At 39.9% G+C, this 22,316-nt stretch overlaps 1 protein-coding gene across 1 annotated transcript; it reads left to right on the top strand.

The window, feature by feature from the left end:
• The first annotated feature begins 981 nt into the window (after positions 1 to 981).
• Positions 982 to 20,503, top strand: fah (fumarylacetoacetate hydrolase (fumarylacetoacetase)). The gene is made up of 14 exons (XM_069172929.1): positions 982 to 1,096; positions 1,776 to 1,886; positions 2,584 to 2,705; positions 3,851 to 3,900; positions 4,626 to 4,716; positions 7,687 to 7,784; positions 8,354 to 8,406; positions 8,595 to 8,694; positions 14,175 to 14,305; positions 15,521 to 15,596; positions 16,585 to 16,631; positions 18,050 to 18,151; positions 18,435 to 18,552; positions 20,066 to 20,503. The coding sequence occupies exons 1-14, from the start codon at positions 1,016 to 1,018 to the stop codon at positions 20,140 to 20,142; spliced, it is 1,257 nt and encodes a 418-aa protein (XP_069029030.1). The 5' UTR covers positions 982 to 1,015; the 3' UTR covers positions 20,143 to 20,503.
• The last annotated feature ends 1,813 nt before the right edge of the window (positions 20,504 to 22,316 follow it).

The raw sequence follows: 22,316 nt of genomic DNA, 5'->3' as shown, positions 1-22,316 counted from the left end.
CAATTCTAGTTCAGTACTAATATCCAGTATGAGGAACTACGCTCCCTGGTGTCTGACTGATTAGTCCTGAGGTCTTTGGATTGAATGTCTGTAACAAACACAGAAGTCCTGCAGTACAGTTCAGAGTTGAATCGACAAATGTTTCGTCTCATATGTTCAGTTATCACAGACAGTCGGCATGTCCACATACTTTCAGCACATGATGAAACCTCATGCAGTTACGGTTTGAAAGGAAAGTTCCCTCAGAAGAGTCTCACATAGCCGACTTCAAGAATCTGAGAAGTGTACTCGCAAAACAGTTTTTTTGGCACACAGAATATTTTCACTCTGAATTCATGTGAATGTTAAGACAAGAAACACCTCGGTTCGTCCTTTACATGCTGTCGTCTATGTTATCTGCAGTCTCACTGAATGTCTTCCTCAGTTTGTTGATTTCATTCTCAGAAGGTTTGCAGCAAATCTTCATTTCTGTTTGTGACACAGGAGCACTTAATGAGGTGGTTAATCCACATTAAATGTATTCACATGTATTTTCAAATCATTCATTTCTTTTCCATCAAACATTTTGCTCATGTTTTGCCCACACTTCATTTTGACTTAGTTTGTCTTTTATATTCCACCTTTTGTAAAACATTGTACTCATCCTCTGCTCTTAAATTTCTTTATCTCTCTCAAACGGTTTCGAGCCTTCATCTTCCTGACACATTGAAATGTTTTGAACTACTAAGACGGCCTTTGCATTAAATTTTTTAGAAACTGTCCTTTTCTCCTCAACTTTTCCTGACAACAGATGAGGCCCATCAGCGGCTCCACTACAGTTTTGCTTAGTCATTTACAGGCTGGTTTGCGTTAACTTCCAGAGGTCTGGACTGGGGTGGATGCTGTAGGCAGCATTTGATTGGCTGTGCAGCGGGGGGCGGGCCGTCCAAAGTTAAACATCTGGAAGAGCTTACTGCTCAGTCATTCAGTTACTCTGTAAGGTTCAGTGCAACATCCTACCATTGCAAAAGAAACGATGTCCTTCATCAGAGTCGATGCAACTTCGGATTTCTCCTTCCACAACCTTCCTTATGGAATATTCTCCACACCTGATAATGTAAGTGCCGTTTACTTTGTACTATTGTTTTCAAATGGGTATTTACATTACATTTTATTTAGCTGACCCTTTTATCCAAAGAGTCTTACAACACACCGATGGTACACCATCGGGAGCAATTTTAGGGTTCAGTGTCTTGCTCAAGGACACTTGGGCGTGTGAACAGGAGGAGCTGGGGATCGAACCACCAACCTTCCGATTGGTGTGCCGACTGAGCTACAGCCTCCCATGATATCACAGAACGGTTCATTGACAGATGCACAAGTCTTGCAAAACCAGAACCATTCAGGAAGTTCTGGTTTTCAAAATAAAACCTTTAAATCATTTTGTAACTTTGGTTTGCTGACGACAGGTGTGTATGTCAGCTGTGAGTGCACTCGTCCTGGCCTTTTCCATTCTCATCAGAAAGACTAAAGCCAGGACACATGCTACACCCAAACAAACAGCATTAACAGAATGCAACAAAATAAAAATTAGGAGAGCGACAGGAGAGCTAAAAAAAAAAAAAATGCAATAACTGCAAATTCAAAATATATTTCAAAAATATGAATTTAAAAATACTCTTGCAAAAATGATACATATTCTTCTGGAAGGAAAATTGACTTAAGGTCTGATTAACTTTTTATGAATTCAAAATAGTGGAAGTAATGTGTATTTTACGTGTATGTGTTTCCCACAGTCCAAACATCGCATTGGTGTTGCTATTGGAGACCAGATATTGGACCTCAGTGTGATAAAGTCTTTGTTTCGAGGACCTGTGATTTCCAAACATCAGGATGTGTTTGACCAGGTAAGATCAAAGAGGCACTGTGACCCAGGTTATCTGTTTAGTCTGATATTGATCACACTTCCTGTGCAATGTCATAATAGGAAACTAGTACTACAGGTATGTTCTTTTATCACACTAGTAGTACCATAGGTTAATAATAGTACTCTTTAAATGTAGGTCCAGTGAATTCAACCTTTGTGTCCCTGTCATTTTAAGTACATTTATGACTTATTTCCAGAGGGTCTCCTGGGTTTTAGTGATGAGGTGTGACAGGGACACACCTGTCTATCACCTGGCAGATGATCTGACTGTAATGTTTGAGAACATTATTGATTCAAATCTTGGCAAAGCAGCCCCGACGGTGGCAAAAAAATAAATTCAAAAAATGAGCATGATTTTTCTGAATTACAGGACAACTCAGATATTTTCAGCATGTGTGCTGACTTTTGTTTTTAGCTTTCATTAGAATGAATGGGCTGCCATCTTTTTATCCAGTAACTTGTATGTTCACAGATCAATGAAGTTTAAAGTGCTCTATAGGTTCTGATATTTTTACAAAAGCTACCTTTGCACAGGATAATTTGCACATTGTAAAGACATGGTTTGTGGTCCAGGCCACCATTATTCATTAGTTTTGCATTGTAGAAATATGCCACCGATTGTAAGGAAGACTACCTGATGTATTGTATTTTAATTGATATCTGTGTCCCCTTCCAAGCCCACACTCAATGCTTTCATGGCTCTGGGTTATGAGGCCTGGAGGGAGGCCAGGAGGACCTTGAAAATGTTGCTGTCAGCCAATGAGAGCACACTGAGAGATGATGTCAGCCTTCGGAGCAGGTCAGTCTGTGTAAAGTCTGGAGATGCAGAAGCAACTGAGACCACATCTTCATCAGAGTACTGCTTTGTGTGGTTATATCTACGATTTGACTAATCACACGTTTCCTGAACGACATACCGTTCAGGATTCATACATTTTTATCATAACTTATCTTAGCTTCGTTTAGCTTTATCTTACTTCTATGGGAGTCAACAGGATATGAATCTAACTAAATAAAAAAACATTTCAGATTTAAGTCTTTCTGTCTCATCATCAACAAACTATTTGGACAGTGAAGGCTGCAGATGATCTGACTGAAATAATTAAAGACAAATCAATACCTCGGTCTATCTGATTTAAATATTCAATTGATAAATTACTATAAACTAATAATAAGTGTGTCAAGTTTTTTTTTCTAATGGAGAGGCTACAAACAATAGTACAATCAAGTATTATACATGTGTGTTTATTCGAAGCCCCGTTTAAAACAAAGAAAGAGTGGACACAGAGTTGTGCAAAACAACATTTCTTCCATGTCTCATAATTATTGTGATAAGCAAAGTGATTTTACCAATCTATGCAAGTGCCTGTTGTTCAAATATTTAACTTGAGGAAAAATGAATACATTTGTTTGTAACAAAATTTTAGTATTTTAATTAGTTTATTCGAAAGCAAAAACTTTACTTGGATGCAGTTGTAAATATTAGTTTTTTCAAAAGTGAAAAATGTAGTTGTGAAATATGGTGTATGATCTTTATATTAAATCATCTTTTTACTTTAGATTAAACAAAAATGTTTGTCTTGGGTAAAAGAAACATTTTAAGTTTTACCAATTCATAAATATAATTTGAGAAAAACTGATACATTTAGCTGTAAAAAAAAAAAAAAAGAGTTAATTTTTAAGTTGGTCCAAAGTATAATTTTTTTTAAGTTAAGTAAAAAAAAGTTTTATAATGCCCTCTGAGCCATACAAAATAAATATCTTGGAGATAAAGTCATTGGATATGACCATGAAATATTTTGGAAAATATTTTTTTTACACAGGAAACACAGCTTTACAGTTTTTAATCTCCTAAAGGCTTCATCTATTCACTGTCTAACTCTCAGTCCTTTTTTCTTCATCCATATTTCAATCAAGTTTGTCTTTTTGTCTTCGTCTCTGCAGAGCATTTGTCCATCAGAGTGCAGCCACCATGCACCTTCCTGCCGACATCGGTGAGCCTCCCCTTCGCTCTGAGGGGTGAAACTCCTGTTATCAGAGCTGTTTGTTTAATCAAATGATATTCCCCCGGCAGACCACAGGGTTGATGTGACCTCCCCTTTGGCCTCACCTTTTAAAACTGATGTCTTATCACACTTCCTGAACAATGCATCCATCAATGGGGCTGTTATTATGCACTTGCAGAAAAAAAAGTTCTCAAAAGCATAAATTATTGTCTTGTTGAAAGAGCAAATGGCCAAACAGAAACTATTTACAGTAATTTGGAAGGACACTGAAGCATTAAGATTTCACTGGAACCAGGAATAACAATCCCAGACTGAATGAACAGAAGTATGTAGACGGGGGTGTCCACATACTTTTGTCTTTGTGGTGTTAGTTTTCTGTCATTGTCAGGTTTTTAATTGTAGTTAACGTAATTTAAGTCACTAATAATGAATATTTATGCAATGTTTCTAATTTTTTTGTGAAAGGCCAAAAGACAGTTTCTTATTAATTTGCTTTAATTTTCTAAGATGTCATGTATATGCAGGAAATATAATTTACATAGTCAATTAGTTAATGTACATCAGCACCAGGGGGCAGTGTTTAACAAAGTATTACCTTTATGTTCCTGGTGATTTGGCTCATTCAGTCAGGTTTCATTAATAAAGGACAGGTACAGACAGTCGAGGTGAATGTTTCTGCCTCCTCCACATCTGATCTCCTCTCTGTTCCTCAGGCGATTACACCGACTTCTACTCCTCCAGAGATCACGCCACCAACGTTGGCATCATGTTCCGGGGAAAGGAGAACGCACTGATGCCAAACTGGTAAACTATGAATAAGACCAGCAGCAAACACCGACAGCTCTTGATAGAATAAAAAAAAATGCTTCACACGTTTGCACTGTTGGGGCGGATATGGAAAGACAGTGTATGTTAAAGGAGCCCTGCAACGTCCCTCTAATTGATTTGAGCTTCAGAGCATCCGAGTGCGATTAAACACTGCAGCAGAGCTGTGGGAGCATCCGACAGACCGCCTCACAGGGCGGGCAGCCTTCATTCATTCTCGGGCTCTCGTGGGGAGAATACTGAGGTGGCCGGGGCATCTCTTTCTCCCTCTGAGTCTGACACGCTGCTCCTTGGTGAAGCAGATGATTGACAGGCTGCTCTGCCGGCTGTCAGAGTGTCTCATGTCAAACGTCAAGGATCAGGAGAGTTTCTAGTAATAGTTCTTGGACGATGGACCGCATGTTTTACACAGATAAGGAGACCATTCTGTTCATCTATATATCTATCGAGCAGTGTTTTAGTTTTTTTTTTTTTTTTTAACATTTTATTCATCGGACCTCGATTTAAGACCTAATTGGAAATGGTCCAACGGAAAACCAGCACAAATCTATGTGCATGCATTGATTTTAAAGAATGGATCTATTTATGGTCAGTTATAACTGGTGTGAAACTTATAAACTATCTGATAAAAACCCACAATCCAGAGAAGGACAGTCACTGTGCCTGAAATCATCCCATTTATACTCTGTCGTACACAACATTTAATATCAGCAGGTTATTATTGATTCCTGCCTCAGTGTATTCTTTGAAACTACAGAAACTGCCACCAAAGTAATAAAAGAGTAAATATAGCTTCATGTTGTTGACAGTTGAGGACCCATATAACCAATCATTTTATAATAACGTATAAAGTTACTGTAAAAAACAAAACAATGTACTGATGTAAATAGCGAAAGAATTTCCCCTCGGGGATTAATAGAGTACAATAAAAAAAAAAAAAAGTAAAAAAATAAAGAAAGCTTGTAGTGATGAACTGACATTAAATGACCACGGTGTCTGCAGCTCTTGGTTTTGGCCACAGCAGGTCGCTGCTCGCCGTGAAACCGCTCAAAACCAGCGTACACCTGCTCCTCATCAAATAACAGACAGACAGCAGTTTTAACCGCGAAGGACCTCAGGAGCTGGTTGGAATTTAGAGCAGACTTAAAAGAGAGTAAATATCGAACTTGCATTCAACTTGTGTCCAGAAACACGACTGCAGTGTTGCAGAATAACTGCTGGATGTGTAATGAAGCAACTGTTTGCTAACGGGTTGATCATATTAACTTCTGATAAGAAAGATTATTTTGGCTAAAATATTAATGGCAGACACTTAACCATTTGGCCAGATGGGCGATTGAAAATGAATAACATGAAAGTAGGCTACTGATCTTTGGGAATACGAAGTAAGCTACCGAATGTTGAGGACGTTCCAACACTGCCCAAAGAGATTATTTCATAAAGAGCATGACTTGGGGAAAAGAGATAGTGGCCGAGCGACTGGCTGACGGGTGAAGCTTGATGAGGCCATTCGTGTGTTAGAGGGCAATTAAAACATCCACAGACGGTTCCTGTTGTGGAAAGGAGAACAACACTGTATTATGCAATGAGTAGGAGGAAGCAATAACAGTTTGAGAGTTAGTATATTGCTGGATCAACATCAACACTTGTATTACACATGTTTTTGTGAACAGTAGGACGTGTGCACTTTGACCTTGGACTTTGACCTTCAGCAGGCAGCACACATCAAGGTTTGTGTCAAATTCGGGGAAATCAGCAGCAGAGATGCTTGAAATGCTTCAAAAAGCCTGCGACAATGGAGAAATAAGACCGGTGAGGTGTTTTAGGGTTTTCTTTGACATTCACGGGGTTGTGAACCGATAATTCTTCCACCAGGGTCAGACAGTCAACACACAGCTGGACCGTGAGGCTCTGAGCGGTCTGAGAGGAAACATTCAGCCGTGGACCTGAACTGTGGTTCACACGGTTGAGTTTCAGCTTGAGTGGGTCGTCCACTTATTGTCAGGTTGGCGTTTCAATCCCTGTTTTCTCCTGTCTGCACGCCGCAGTCGCATTGGTGTGTGTGATTGTGTTTGTATGTGAATTGGAGGCCAATTGTAAAGACCACTAAGGTGAAAAGGCACCATATAAGTGCCATTTACAATTTACGTTGTAAGATATGTTTAATAACACATCTTCAGCGGTTAACCTGTCTTTTTTTCTGTTGCTGTTGTTGTTGGTTGACCTACCTGTCTTACTGTCAGATATTTTTGACTCATGCTCGATCCCCAGGCTTCTTACAATACATTTCTCAATGCTAAATCAGCGTAAGAACGCTTAACTTCTGCGGTCACCTGGTTCAGTGTGTTCAGTGTTAAGTCCTTTTAGTTTTCAATCAATTACTGAAAACAGATTAAGAATTCCTTTTTGTCCTTTCGACGGTTGAAAGAGCTCATTAACAGCTTTCATTTGATTGACGTGTCTCCATTTCAACCAAAATGTCACTTCCAGCTCCTGTTCTCAGCTCTCCTATTGACCTTCTTCTTCTTTTATGATTGAAAAACATCCTTTTTGTTCAAGTTTCTCACCTTCATCCAGCGGCACTTTTTCAAAGAGGATCAAATGTTTGCTTCTCCAAATATGTAATAAAACGACAGTTTACATGAGATGTACTTACTTTTTCACGTGACTGTTTTTGTATCCATTCTTATTATTGACTTGCACTTATGCAGCATATCTGTGCACATTGTCACTGACCCTCTACAGTGTTTATATACAGTACATGTAGGTATACCATAACATAAATACTTCTGTAATAATATATCGCCACAGTTCAGTAAAATCATTTTTCGAATCAGTGTGCACAATTTGCAGACTGACAGACTGACGGGCTCATCAGCTGGTGCACAAACTGAACTATATTTTTGCAGTGCGTCTGTGTTGTGTTAACTTGGGTATTGTGTGATGCAGGTTGAGGCTTCCTGTGGGATATCACGGGCGAGCATCATCCGTGGTTGTTTCTGGGACCCCCATCCGCCGCCCCTCCGGCCAGATGAGGCCTGACCAGAGTAAGAACCTTATGTTCACCACCGCTGAGTCATAATATTCACATCACTGACATGTTGTTACTCAATCTGAAAATGTACTCGCCACGTAGAAGTAAATGTTTCATGATAGCTAAATCCTGAGCGGAGCAGGCAGCTGTTTTAGTGAAAAGCTTCTGATTAACACACATCACACCGTCTGCTCACCACTGAAAAGCAAACAGACACAGTTAGAGACATGCAGGTGGAAATAATGTCCAGTATTTTGAGTTGGGGAAGACCAAACCAGAGCTAAAAGCAGAGTCACTGACTTACTTTCTGTCATAGTTATATTTTCTGTCTGTGTATGTAGTGTATGTTCCTACATCCATTTGTGTCTTCTCATATTACCACAAAGCCAACCAGGAGTCAGGTAGTATTCCAGCAGTCCAGTAGGAAACTCCAGACAGTTTATCCCATCATGCTCTTAATATTATAATATGTCATTCTCGTGTTAACTAGTTTATTGTCCGCAGATGTGAATCGCAGTGATGTAACTGAGCAGATTTTGTTCCGCAGACTTTAACCTGTGTTTGCGTTTTTCTTTCTCCCAGTGCAACCTCCAGTGTTCGGCCCGTCTAAACAGTTGGACATTGAGCTGGAAATGGTGATTACAGTGTTTACTTAATCGAGCAACCCGTGTGTTTGTAATGTTTGAATAGATTATGAAGTAACTGCATTTCAACATCCAGGTTGCCTGAGTTGTCCTCAGTCTGTGATATTCATTACTATAAAAGAGCGTACATCATTATGTCACTGCTGTCATATTGAACTCTGCTTCTGTCGTATGATTAGGCCTTCTTTGTTGGAGGAGGGAACCAGCTTGGGGAGCACATTCCCATCAACAAAGCCCATGAACATATCTTCGGCATGGTGCTCATGAACGACTGGAGCGGTAAGAGTGTCTGAACACCAAACCACACCAACATCGTCCTGGCTGTCCATGCTTGGAGATGGTTTCAGAGCCCCACCACACATTCTTATGTGATATATTTCTCAATCGTTGAAATAATTCCTAGAAAATATGAAATGACAGAAATTCCCAGAAAAACAGGTCTTTAACATACGACAAAATTAAAGCTCCAGAATTTATGAGTTTTCTAAACATTAACAGTGATTGGAAAAGACAGTTGTTAAATTAAAGGAGGTTTTAGCCTCAACAACAACTTTCAGCAAAAGAGTGAAAATTGAAAGTGCTTAAATATGGATGTAGATAGTTTAACACTTTACTAAATGTGTATTTCAGAGCCGATGCCAGTAAAGTTTGTTGTGCTGTCTGAACTGATACTGACGGCTTGCTGCCAAATCAACGGCACTAATTAACAGTGGCATTTCACTTAGAAGCACACTTGTTCCTTAATTTAGCTCTGCATTATAGATGTTACTCCAGTCACTTCAGATTCAGTCGGCTGCAATAGGCTTTAGATTAAATGACAGTCGCTCCTCATCCGAACATAAGCGTGAATATGTATTATTGATTCAGCTGGAAACCTCTGGAGAGGACGTGCTGTTACTCTCTGTCATTCCCTTTAATACCTTCCCCCCTCTGCCAAACAGGAAGCAGTATGACTGAGAGAAAAGCAAGTAGATTATAATCAGCATTTCAAAAAAAAATATATGAATTGAAAATGTGTGAACGTGAGGATTTATACTTCATCTATACCCTTTCCTCACAGTCACCTGTCAGACCAGCCTCGCTTTAATATGCCCGAACTCTGTAATCTTCTGTGCTGCTACAGCCGGACTGCCTGTGATTTAGGAGCCTATTTACACAGTGCAGCGAGAGGTATTTTAACACAACTACTACTTTTGTTTTTTCTTTTATTGGTCCTTCGGCAGAGACCACATTAGCTCTGTGTGTATAAAGCACAGCAGCAGATATTACTTCTTTATGACCCGCTACAGAGGGAAGTGTGAGGAACAATACAACAGTGGCCTTCTCATTAGGGATTGAGTTTACAGCTCTGGGCTGCTCTACGCAGGTCTACACAGTGCAAACAGTGTAAATATGATTTTGTTTCTTTTTGTGAACGAGAACTGTACTTTTTTTTTTGTTGAAATAACATAAACAACGCGAACTTCACGAGCAATACAATAGAGGTGGAAATGTGAAATCGCTTTGTGCTTTTGAATTAGAGGAGTTGAATCATTTAACAAAATGAAACATCTTTGCTTACTGGAGCTTCATTAGGTCGGGCCTTGCGCTGCGGTGGGTAAATTAACTGTTTGAGGGGCTGGCAGAATCACGCAGGATCCTTTGTCTGGTAACAGAGAGGAAGAAAATGTACAAAACCTGGTGACACAGAGAGCTGCATTCAGTATTTCTATTGTTGTTGGCCCACGACGTGTTTGCGTTCCCACTGCTGAGAGAATGTAATGAAAAGTGTCCCAGACGACCTCCGAATGAGGTCTGATGGACTCTGAGAGCCTCCTCGGTGCTTCCTGAGTGTGTTCACACCTGTTCCTTCAGGTGAGCTGAGCACAAGGGACAGATGATGATGATGATGATGATAAACGTGACACCCTCACTGGTTCAGTACAAAATGTGGTAGTCACTATGTGGTTCATTCACATTTCTCCAAAGCCAAGCAGTCACAGTAGTCATGTTCAAAATGCATTTCAGTATTAATGTCACGAAGCATATTGTCAGTGTTTAGAGGCAGTGAGTGAATGAATCACTGTGATGAGATCCTTCTGATGGCTTCAGGTTCAATCGGAGGGCCACAATGTTTCTCGCTGCCCCATTATGTTCATTACAGTATGAAAATGAGTACTCGACTGGTCCCAACTCTCCAAGACAGAGTTAGTATATTATGATGATGTCTGGCTTTTGCAGTCCTTCGATGGTCTTTTAATGAGGCAGTAATGTGCTGTGTATCACAGCAGCCCTCTCAGCCACCAGTGAGCGGCGCTCCACCGCTGAAAGCTGCTGATTCGGTCAGTGACAATAACAAAGCCTTCAAAACGGACGACTCAAGAGGAATGAAGACAAATTCACTGTCCCCTCACAGTGCTCTTACAATTTATGACTGTCTGTTCACAGTCTCACTGACATATGTGAAGAGAATGTAAACATTTATATAGGAGAGGGACAATTAAATTATTGAAGTGCCTACTACAAATAGAGAAAGTCATAAAGGCAGTGAGCTGACACTGTAATGTTAATTACAAGGAAATCACTAACTAATGCTGCATCAGCAACAAAAAAAAAGGAAAATAGAATCAAAACCTTTGAATTTAACCTAAAATCACCCTCAAAATATAGTAAATAAGGATATTATTCAGCCTGTATGTTATGCATTTGAAATTATCTCTGGCAAATTATGCAACACATTCTCCAAAGTAATGTCTCAATGAGATGCCGTCACACTGCTGCATGCTGAATTCTGCACAGCCGGCCCAATTTCATTTTTTTTCCTTCTTCTTCTCACTATAGCACAGTGTTAGACATTTTTCAGTCTGTGACGTTTCTGCTGAATGTGCAGCTTGAAAGCGAACTGACATTGCTTTCATTTTGTACTTGACTGCTGATGGCCTCCGGAGATCCGTCTGAGCAGAGTTCACCGAAGGCTCTCTGTGAATATTTGCCGTAAAAAAAAAAACCTACCGTACAGCTGCATGCTAATTTAAATGCTCTTCTTTGTTCTTTCCCGTCAGTGGTGCACAATAGTTTAATTGAAAAGTAATTTCTTCAAGGCTCTCAGCCAATGAGCTGTGTCTCTCCATGATGATAGAAGAAGATACTGAGAGCAGACATTAAAGCAGTGGAAGATTATGGGACTGTTGCCTCATTAGCTTCCAAGTGGAGAACCCTATGGGAGCACAGGGTGCAGGGAGATACTGCTATTACTGTGCATTTCAAGTATGCTGTTAATACTACTGCAGTTTATAGAGCATTTCGGAAGCCCCACCTCCACCACTGCATCCACCTGAAGGCTCGGACCCTCGTGGATAAGTTATTATGTTTATTTCCCACTTGGTGCGGCTGAGCTTGGTGCTTCCTTCTAGAAAGTGACATCGTCAGGGTTTTACGTTTTTACAGCTGTTCCCACACCCCCTTTGTGAAGTACATCAGTGGCAAATCCACTTCTTTATAAGTATGTAAGAGGGTCGATCAGAAGGTTCAGAGACTCTTCCTGTTGTACAGCACGGTGACGTGCACGGAGCACAGATGCTTCTTCAGTGAGTATTTTGAGTTTTATCGCCTGATCAAAATCAACACCTGAGTTACACATGCTTTTGTCAGCAGTGGTCCGGGTGCGTCTGATGTTTTACACACTTGAAACTTGAGCAGAAGGCGCTCATCACAGCTTGTGACAAATTATTGGGGAACAGAAAGAAGTAATGAAAGACCAATCTGGCGAGTCGGGGTGGAGGGGAACAATGATTGTGTTGTTGTTGGCGAGAAACTTGTGCGTTTTCAAATTGCTGTGAGATGGTGCGTTGTCATGGAGGAGAACCCTGTTGCCATGACGCCACAGTTCAGGTGGTTTGGAGTGAATGTTTTCGCCTCAGAACGTCACAGTAGAACTCGGCGTCGACAGTCTGACGCCGGTGGACGATGTCACGGTGCAAAAAGACAACCGAGCTGGTGGCTCCTGACCTGATGCACCTTTTGTGGTTTTGGACGGTGAAGTTCCACCGATTGGAAACACAGAAATCATTCAAAACACCTCTCCAGGCTCAATGCGTCATTGCCGTACACTTCCTGAAGCATTTCAATTATTTTTCAAAATATTGTATGCGTGTCCACTGGTCATGTCAGCAGAGAAATCGCAGCCACACCTGGACCGCTGCTCACAGAAGCATGTGTAACTCAGGTGCTGATTTTGAGCGACGAAACTTGGAGTACTTTCTCACGAAGGTTACAGCGTCACTGACTTCATGTTTTTTCAGTGTAAACACACAAAACCTGCTCAGAGTTGGCATGTAGTATGCAGTTGTTGCACATCTCTGCAGTCCAATCAGACTGAAGTCACAGAAACGAGAACTTGACTTAAGACTTGAAAAAGCCATCAACAGAATTTAGGCTTTTATTGGAGAAAATCTTGGAACAAATTAGGCTCATACTTTAATCGTGAGACCTGTTTACTGAAATGACTTGAGTTCGTCTACGTAAATACACCATTAATTTGATTTAAGAATGTATTTATCGAAGGGTATTTGTACTTTTTCCACCATTGTTTGTGTTTTCTGTCATTTAAGACTAAAATAGTTTCCACTGAAAGAGGAGGAAGTCTTATAGATGTGATTTTTGGCACCAAGTTGGAACATTACATTCTGTTTTAAGTAGAAATGTGATTTGATTTTTGCAGGTCAAACCGTTATGATGTTGGTTATAAATATGAGCAAACAAAACACACATTGTTATCATTTAAAAATATAAAATAAACTGTTACGTTTGCGTGTTTGTTTGGAGGAGTATCTCTCCGATGCCAACCGGTTTGCGGTAACACAGATGGTGCCTGCAGGGCTCATTGAGCAGAAGTGACTCTGACCGACGGGCTCTTCTTTGTTCTGAGAAATGATCTGTCAGAGATTATTTTTCTGCAGATGCAACAGTGAGCTTATGAGAGAGAGGAGCAGCAGTAACTGTGTCACATGATTTCACCCCGAACATGTTGACTTTGAACCGAAAATGTTCTTCAGATGTTTACCAGTCACAGAGCAGCGACTCGTATCATCATCCTCATCACGTCCTCTGCTTGGTCTTTTTTTGGTGACTATTGTCGTGGATTTTCTCTATATCTGATTGTTGGTATGACATAAAGTCGTCAATCTTTTGTTGTTGTCATTACAGAAACCATTTTTAATTAAAGTAGAATTAGGCACCTTGTGATCCTGCCAATGCAATTTGAGCCAAGCGCTTATTAATCCAGGAGGTTTGATGTACGTGTGAGTGTATTTATTGTCCGCAAACTAGAATTATTTAACTTTCATTTAAATTAAATTTGGCTATAAAATAACATGAACAGTAAAAAAAAATGGTGACACATATAAACCTTTCCAAAAAAAAATCAAATTCACTAAAACACTTTCGCAATGTTATTCAAGATAACTTTTTCTTCTGTTCAGCTGGGAATCATGAAGTGCTGTTCTGTATGTTGCAAAGCAAAGGACACTTTTTGATGAAGATGTGTGTTTACAATAATGACCTTTCAGAGGTTGTGCAACCTTCCTGAGGCAAATTTGGATATTAAACATATGTGCCAACAAAGTTTGTCAAAAACACTGTGCTCATCTCTTCTTTGTCCACAGGAAGAGATCTTAAAGAAACTAAATTGCCCGACTATTTTAGCATTGTGTAATCCTTTGTATCTGAAGGTTAGGACCAGACTCGTATCCTGCGTACTTATGCACCGCGTTTCTTCTCAGCCAGGGACATCCAGGCGTGGGAGTATGTTCCTCTGGGACCTTTCCTGGGGAAGAGCTTTGGGACCACCATCTCACCGTGGGTCGTCCCGATGGAGGCACTGTTACCTTTTGCAGAACCTAACACCATCCAGGTGAATATAAAAGTCACACGTTTCATCTACAAGGAGAAGTGTCCAGTCTGGGTCTCGGAGTCCAATACAGGCCTCATTTCACAAAGGAGAATTTTGTAACGAGTTAATGGTGAAGAACTGCTTCGTGTAACTGCTGCAGGCCTCGTTTCGTGTTTGTGTTTTCAGAATAGGTTGCCAGATTTTTACATTTGAAACCTGTGAACATGAACTCGCTCTCAACAATTCCTAATAATTCATTTACTGTAGCCTATATATTCATTTGCCATGTATTAACTAAATGCCTATGTATAATTTGTTTCCAACAGAACTTCTGAAGAGACCTGTTATTAGTTTTTTTTCATGACTAAAATCATATTTTAACAAACCATATGGTTGTTTTAAAGACAATATAATCTTCAGTGACTCTTCTGTCTTGCTGCTGCAAAAAGTTTTGAACCAATTTTTTTGCCCAAACAAAAGCACATGATTTATCACTAGCCGTGGCCAGTTGGGTCAAAACATGCTGACATGTAGTTTACTTGGTAGGTGTAGTTTACATCTAGAAGTACTTTGTGACTTTAGCCTTTAACCTCTAGCAGCCTGATGTTTCAGTGATAAGACGTTAGTAGGAACATTAAAACAGTTCTTAAACAAATACAAATTGAGACCGATAGTAAAAACGAACTTCTTGAGAAAGAATTTCTAACAGCAAATAATATATTTACACTAATTAAGAAATGTAAAATTGTGATATCAGAATGGTTTGTTCATTTCTGTATGGTTTTCTGTGGTCATCTTGTCTTTACCTTTTCATATGGCGTTAACAGATACGAGTCCAAGATGGATAGCAATTAAGAAAACACAGCAGGATGAGTGTGTCACACTGTAAAAATTAAAAGTACTGATTTATAAACCAAAAGGAATTTGAGTAAAGATGAAATTTTGCTGCTTTAAAGCTACATAAAGAAATAGATTTAACATAAAAAGTTGCAAAAGTACATGTAAGAGTAAACAAGTCTGAGATGAGAATCTAATGAACTGAAATGAATAAAGCTTTAAGATCTGGAGGACAACATGGGCTTTCTTCTGATGCCACCTTTAATAGCAATCCTTAAATGTCTTGTCTAACGAGTGTTAAAGATTTAAGAATAGAGAAGATGTTTTGTCTCATTTTGGTCTACTGTCATGAACATTGGAGCTCCTGTGACCTGGAGGTTTTTACTTCTCTTCCAACAGGATCCAGAACCACTGCCGTACCTGCAACACCAAGATTCTTACACCTTCAACATCAATCTGTTTGTGTCACTAAAAGGTACTGAACACAAAGTGACTGTCATCAAATCAACTGTACAACTCCGCCCCTGTTAGCATCAGCTTTACAGATTACTGGATTATTATTGCTGATGCATTAACATGTAAGCAACATTTTCATGTTGTAGCTGCTCAAGGTGCAGCTAATTTCTAACTGCCATTAACTGTTAGGTAGTTTAATTTACTATCCAACGTCAAATAGAGAACATGCCAGAACAATGAATGTGAGAACACATGTTTTTCAATTATAATGATGTCTGAGTTATTATGTCATATGTCTTATTCATGGAAACCTGCTGGTAAATGAACAGAAACACAAATTGGCCAATCACAGCACATTGCTCATGAATGCTGTTGACATCCAAACAATGTAGTCATCAATAACTCCGCATTAGTTTGTGGCTCCTTAACTAACGTGGTAACAATGATAGTGGCACAACTTTTTTTTTGAAAACACTTGATCACGATTATGATTAATGAATCATGAATAATCATGCATGATGTACTTGCCTTAGTTAATGTTATAATGAATGTGTTGTTCATGCATGAGATCATGAATGAAAGACTTTGAACTCAAGTTACTTCCTGATCATTTGGGAGGTATTAATGCATGAAGTAATGCTTAAGTCATGCATTCATTCCTGATAATTCATGTACAGTTACCTAGTGTTACTAGAAAATATAAATCTGTAGAGTGAGTAGTACACACAGCTTTAACTTTACGGTATAAAAAAGTACAATATTTCTGAATGTGAAAAGTCTTGGAGAAGAGGTAACAGAAAATGGAAACACTCCAGCATATTACAAGCACCACAAAAATACTGGATGTAATGAGTTTGTCTACAGCTGAATAATACTGTACATGTCCTGTACAGCAGCCTTATTTCTGCTTTCACTATAACCCACTGCTGCGTGTCAGGAGTACTGCAGTAGGTTATGAAGTGATTGTCTGCATCACTGTAAGTACATTTTTCTTTTTGCCCTTAAAGGACGGAGCATGGCCGAGGCGGCAAACATCTGCAAGTCAAACTTCAAGGTAAGAATCTCGTGTTCTGAGCCAGAGCCCCAATAACAAGCACACTATGTTATGTGGGTAGGTTAAACAGTACAGAAGTTGTTAACGAACATTGTGATCACTACTGGAAATATAATGTACATAATACATGCAGGACACTAAATCAATACACACATATGGCTCAGCTGGGTTGTCCATTAATTGCAAGGTTAGGTAGGTAGGTAGGTATTTACTTTATTAATCCCCGAGGGGGAATTTTTTAAACTCCGAATCGGAACCGAACATATTAAATCTAACTTTGAAATAAAAAGATCCTGACAGCTGTGATGGAGCTCGATGTTCAGCTCCGTCCTGAGAACGGATGTTATGAAACAATCATTTCTGTGTAGCTTATTAATAGACGTGTTCCCAGATACAAATGTTCTGCATGAATATATGGGTTTGCTCACAGATCATAAGGAAGTATTTCCAGCCGTTGCATCCTAATGGGCCACACATACTGATCACTGATTGGTCGGCCCTTTAAGATGTCCGTTCAAACGTTATTGCGAACAATGTTTACAGACTATAATCACTATCAGTACACGACCTGGAAATACAACTTTGTAATGTGTGTGTGTGTGTGTGTGTGTGTGTGTGTGTGTGTGTGTGTGTGTGTGTGTGTGTGTGTGTGTGTGTGAGTGTAAGTGTGAGAATGGGAAACATGCTAAGTACGTGCAGACAACACAAAAAACCTGCAATAATTAAATAGCAATAGATAATGTTAGTGGCATTAGGAAGAGAAAGATTTTGGAAAATAAAAAGTAAAAACAAACACAATACTCCAAGCTGATTAAGACAAAGTAATGTTTTTATTTTATATTTTTTTTTTACATTTAATCTGATTGTTTAATAATAACCTTTACATCAGTTAAAATATTAACAATTCTTGAAATTCTCAAGAGATATTATGCTATTGCGCTAATATAAGATTTTTGGTTCATTAATTCTGTGACATTTTATTTCCCACTAGTTTCAATCGTGTGTATTTTCCATCGTTAAACTGATTCATTGGAAGAGCATTTTATATCAAACTCTCTGCTCCTCTGTCCCTCAGGCTGTAAGTGAGTACTCACGTGGGTTTAAAGAAAAATTTGATATTTCCTTCTTGCCTTTGATTTTGATACAGTCACTATTTTCTTTAGCTCTGCAGGTTCTTGTATCACAACTACACCTTCTTTGTCAACTTATTATAACAGTTCCTGCTCAATAGTTACAACATCTCTTGAGGCTCCATGTGACGCAGACTCACTTGGTGCTCTCAGCCATCACTAGCCTGCAGAGGATGGTCTGACCGGCCTCCTGATTTATGAAAATAATGAACTGGTATGAAAAAAATTGTATAAAGTCTGTCTCCCCGCTTTCTTTCTTTCTCCTTTTTATTCTCCGTCTTTCTTAAGTACATGTACTGGACCATGAAGCAGCAGCTCGCCCATCACACGGTCAATGGCTGCAACGTCCGACCCGGAGACCTGCTGGCTTCAGGTACCATCAGTGGACCTGTGAGTGTCTGCATGCACAGTATACTCCATTCTTGATGAAAAATAAATAGTAGCTTTTGTTAATTATATATATTTGTATGAGAATAATTCTATTAAAACTCCCCTGAGTCACTTCAGTAAAGGAGGACCTCACATTTTTACTTCCGTTTCTTTTTCTTTATTTTATAAATGACTATTTAGATGTTTACAAATTCTTGCTTTCACATACACACACACTTTTTCATCTGTAAATCACTTTTCCCATCTGTCAGATCTGACTCTCTGACCTGGTTTATCTACATAGGATCCACAGAGTTTTGGTTCCATGCTTGAGCTGTCATGGAGAGGATCTAAGACCGTTGATCTCGGAGGAGGAGAAACTAGAACCTTCTTGAAGGATGGAGATGAAGTCACCATCACAGGTTAGACTGGTGATATCTTTTCATATTTCTGGTGTCAGATCTCCACTATGATTCAATAAGGAGAGATCATTTGGAGGTTTATGACAGTATACTGAAGCAGCAACCGAGAAAAGTTGAACACATCTTTCATTTGACCATTTAATTTTCCATTTCCATTTGAATTCAAATGTCTGGTCTCCAAACCCACAGAGAACGCAGAAATCTCCATGATACCATCAGGGATTCCCTTTGTCCCTCAGAGGTAGTCTGGTGCGAACCAGTCCCAATGTTACTGCGTGTATATGGGTCTGTTCGCCCTCCGTAGTGAATCGTTTGCAGTCGTTGGCCGTAGACCTTCGGTTAATTTCAACCAATCGGCATGTGCTGAAAGCGGTATGCGTTCTTTTTCCTGGCTACAGCATATTTTTAAATAGTTTTAATGAATGCCAGCAGCTTTACGAGGTGCAGAGTGTTTATTCTGCGCTGAGCGCTGAAACATTCAGCGTTTATTTTCCAGTTGTCTCAAGTTGAAAAATGTTAACGCTCTGTGCTCGTCACTGTCACCAGCCGTCCAATCACAATGAAGGAGGGGCGGGACAAACACTTGTTATTGTACACTTGTTGCCGATTGGTCCGCCCTTCAGAGTGGCTGTGCAAACGCTAATAATAGCAGAGTTTTTTTTCTTAGACTTTCCCCCTCAAGCCCAGAAGACATTACAAAGTTGTATTTCCAGGTTGTGTACTGATAGTGATTATAGTCTGTAAACATTGTTCGCAATAACGTTTGAACGGACATCTTAAAGGGCCGACCAATCAGTGATCAGTATGTGTGGCCCATTAGGATGCAACGGCTGGAAATACTTCCTTATGATCTGTGAGCAAACCCATATATTCATGCAGAACATTTGTATCTGGGAACACGTCTATTAATAAGCTACACAGAAATGATTGTTTCATAACATCCGTTCTCAGGACGGAGCTGAACATCGAGCTCCATCACAGCTGTCAGGATCTTTTTATTTCAAAGTTAGATTTAATATGTTGACCAATCAGTGACCAGTGTCAGTCGATATGTGTGGAAAACATCAACCTTTTTTTTTTTTCTTAATGTAATTGCAGCAGTGGGAGAGTTTTGGTGCATATGGTGGTCAATGCCAATCGGTTAAAGCTGCTCCAATATATTCAAATTGAACCGAGTTCTACCTCATTAGGATGCAACGGCGGCTGGAAGGGATTCCCGGTGGAGTGTAGCCAGACCTAGATATTTATGAAAATAAGATCATCAGAAGGTCTGAAAAGACAGAAAGACCGAGTTAGGGTGACATTGAAAGCAAAGGACAAGAAACTGATCCACTTAATTCCAGACACAAAGATCATCAGGCAAGTAAAGTGAAGTCATGACTATCGAGCAGCAGGGCAGGAAAAGCACGTTCACCCACAGAAGGAAAAACAATGAAACATAATTCTGATCACGTCCATGATGTCCATAATCAGATTTTAACTACACTAATATTGTACATCTTCCTCCATCTAGGTTACTGTGAAGGAGATGGATTCAGAGTGGGCTTCGGACCCTGCCTGGGCTCCATCCTTCCTGCCCTGCAGCACTGAAACTCCACAAGCTGTCGTTGTTTATGTGGGAATCCTTCTGTGGAACATGAATACTGAAACACACAAACATCCAAAGCTACAGCTCAACACACCGACACACACACACAAAATACTCACACACACGTCTTTCTTGTGACGCCAGCAGTCGTTAATAATTGACGAGCTTTTCTCTGATTCACTCGGTCGTCTCAGAGCTCTGCAGAGTTGTACTGTGACCTTGTTACTGAAATCCTCTGAAATATTCATCCATCAGAGGGATTCTCCCACATCATGTCACCGTGTTACTGCCGTACCGTGATCAGTGTTACTGATGTTTTGCGAGTCCTGGCTCCCAGTTTATAATGAAATCCACCATTTTTAATATCATTGTGTCCGTGTGTTTGTTTCACTTTGCCAATCAAATGTCTGGGTTAACGTGACATTCATTTAGAAGATTTTCATTTTTTTCAGTATCAGCAAATCCCATGAAAACCAACAAAAGTCCATTCTAGTACTGTCTGCACATCCAGAGAATGCCGTATCTTACTACTGATGAGCTCCAGTGTTGTCTCCACACGGTTTATTTTTACTCAATCCAACATACACCGTCGTGTTGCAGGAAATATTCACTACAACAACAAATGTGAAATCTGAAGTTAAAAATAGTCCCCAACAAATGTTATCTGTTTTCTCTCAAGCTCAATAAAGGGAGGCGGATGTTTATATGCAGGAATCCATGCATATATACATCCATCTATCATCATTTCAAAAAATGTTATTCTTTTTGACAAAAGAACAAAAAGAAGTGGTGAGCTAAAGTAAAAAAAAAAAAAAAAATTGCACAAAGACCTGCTGCATAATATCTCCACTACAGACCAGAAACTGGCAAATGACCTTCTCACCTAAATGTAGTGTTCCACCTGAAGAGCACCGTCTTTGATAGGTTCCTTTTAACGCAAACGAGTTTGACCTTTCTCTACATAGTCACTCATCTATGAGAGTATCTACACTTCAAACTGCACCAGACTATCACTGTCTTACTGTGGTTGATGAGTCTGCTTGGATCTTTCGCAGTGTTTCCAAATCTCTAAAATCTCTGCATTATTGATACCGATGTGCTGTAGTGCACTTTTGGCAACCGTCTGCCAAAATCTCTGTCAGAAAGTGACTTTCTATTCAGTTTTAGTAAACTTTGCACAATACACTTTTTAAATGTAATTTGTTTTTAACTATATGAGCTCTATTTTCATCTGTCTATGCACTGATCTGTTCTGAATGCTGGGAGCACATGCAGGTGTGGCCAACGTGTTTAGTGATTTGGTGAACACAAACACAAGTGCGTGGTGCAGTGGTACAGGACGAAGAATAGACAATTAAAAGGTGTGTCACAGCTGACTTCAATCATGGCCAATCAGATCAGCTCCTCTCATCCCCTTCAAAACCGCTGTAGTGCAGGTACAAAAATACTACAATAATAATATACTCAATTCAGATTTAGATAAAGGCATTTAGTCATTGCACCCAGGTTTAATTCATTGTTATCATCATATTATCAAAGCAGTAAAACAATATGAGTCATCTGGAGGCTGAACTCAGAGAGACAAGCTTGTCCTGGAGTTTTGGTCTGTTGCTGCTGATCCAGTGGAACAGCTTTCTGTTCTTGGCTCCCCGTCCGTGATGTCACCTGCTCGACCCGTTCCGGTTCCAGTACCAGTGTCACCTCCGTCACCACTGGAGCTCCACATGCTGTCCCTGATCATCCTGGGAACAGAACCCAAAGCCCTGGCCAGCTCTACATGTTGTGTATAATTGTACTATATGAATGAGCTGACTTCAGTACTCTGAGTGAGATTTGTATTGCCGCATTAGCTCTGTGAAATGACAGCTGTGTGTGTGTGTGTGTGTGTGTGTGTGTGTGTGTGTGTGTGTGTGTGTGTGTGTGTGTGTGTGTGTGTGTGTGTGTGTGTGTGTGTGGTGTGTGTGTGTGTGTGTGTGTGTGTGTGTGTGTGTGTCAAATGCATCTGTGCAGCTGTGTTTGCATACATGTCTCTCGGGAGTCAGGAATACATCTGGAACCGCAGCGAGAGCATCATTTTAATGAGCACTAAAACTACTGGCACAGCTGGGATTCAAACCAGCAGATCTATTCCCACATGATGGATGCATAATCCAACAGGGAACTGATCTGAAAAGAG

This window comes from Embiotoca jacksoni, unplaced genomic scaffold, assembly GCF_022577435.1.
Source record: "Embiotoca jacksoni isolate LCO1_2020_lvr unplaced genomic scaffold, fEmbJac1.0.p SCAF_56, whole genome shotgun sequence".
Taxonomy (NCBI): Eukaryota; Metazoa; Chordata; class Actinopteri; family Embiotocidae; genus Embiotoca; species Embiotoca jacksoni.
This window is presented reverse-complemented; position numbering and strand designations above follow the sequence as displayed.

Coding starts and splice junctions, on each gene's coding strand:
- fah (XM_069172929.1), top strand. CDS start 1,016: ATGTCCTTCATCAGAGTCGATGCAACTTCGGATTTCTCCTTCCACAAC. Junction 1,097..1,775: donor TATTCTCCACACCTGATAAT/GTAAGTGCCGTT, acceptor TGTTTCCCACAG/TCCAAACATCGCATTGGTGT. Junction 15,597..16,584: donor TCTGTTTGTGTCACTAAAAG/GTACTGAACACA, acceptor TTGCCCTTAAAG/GACGGAGCATGGCCGAGGCG.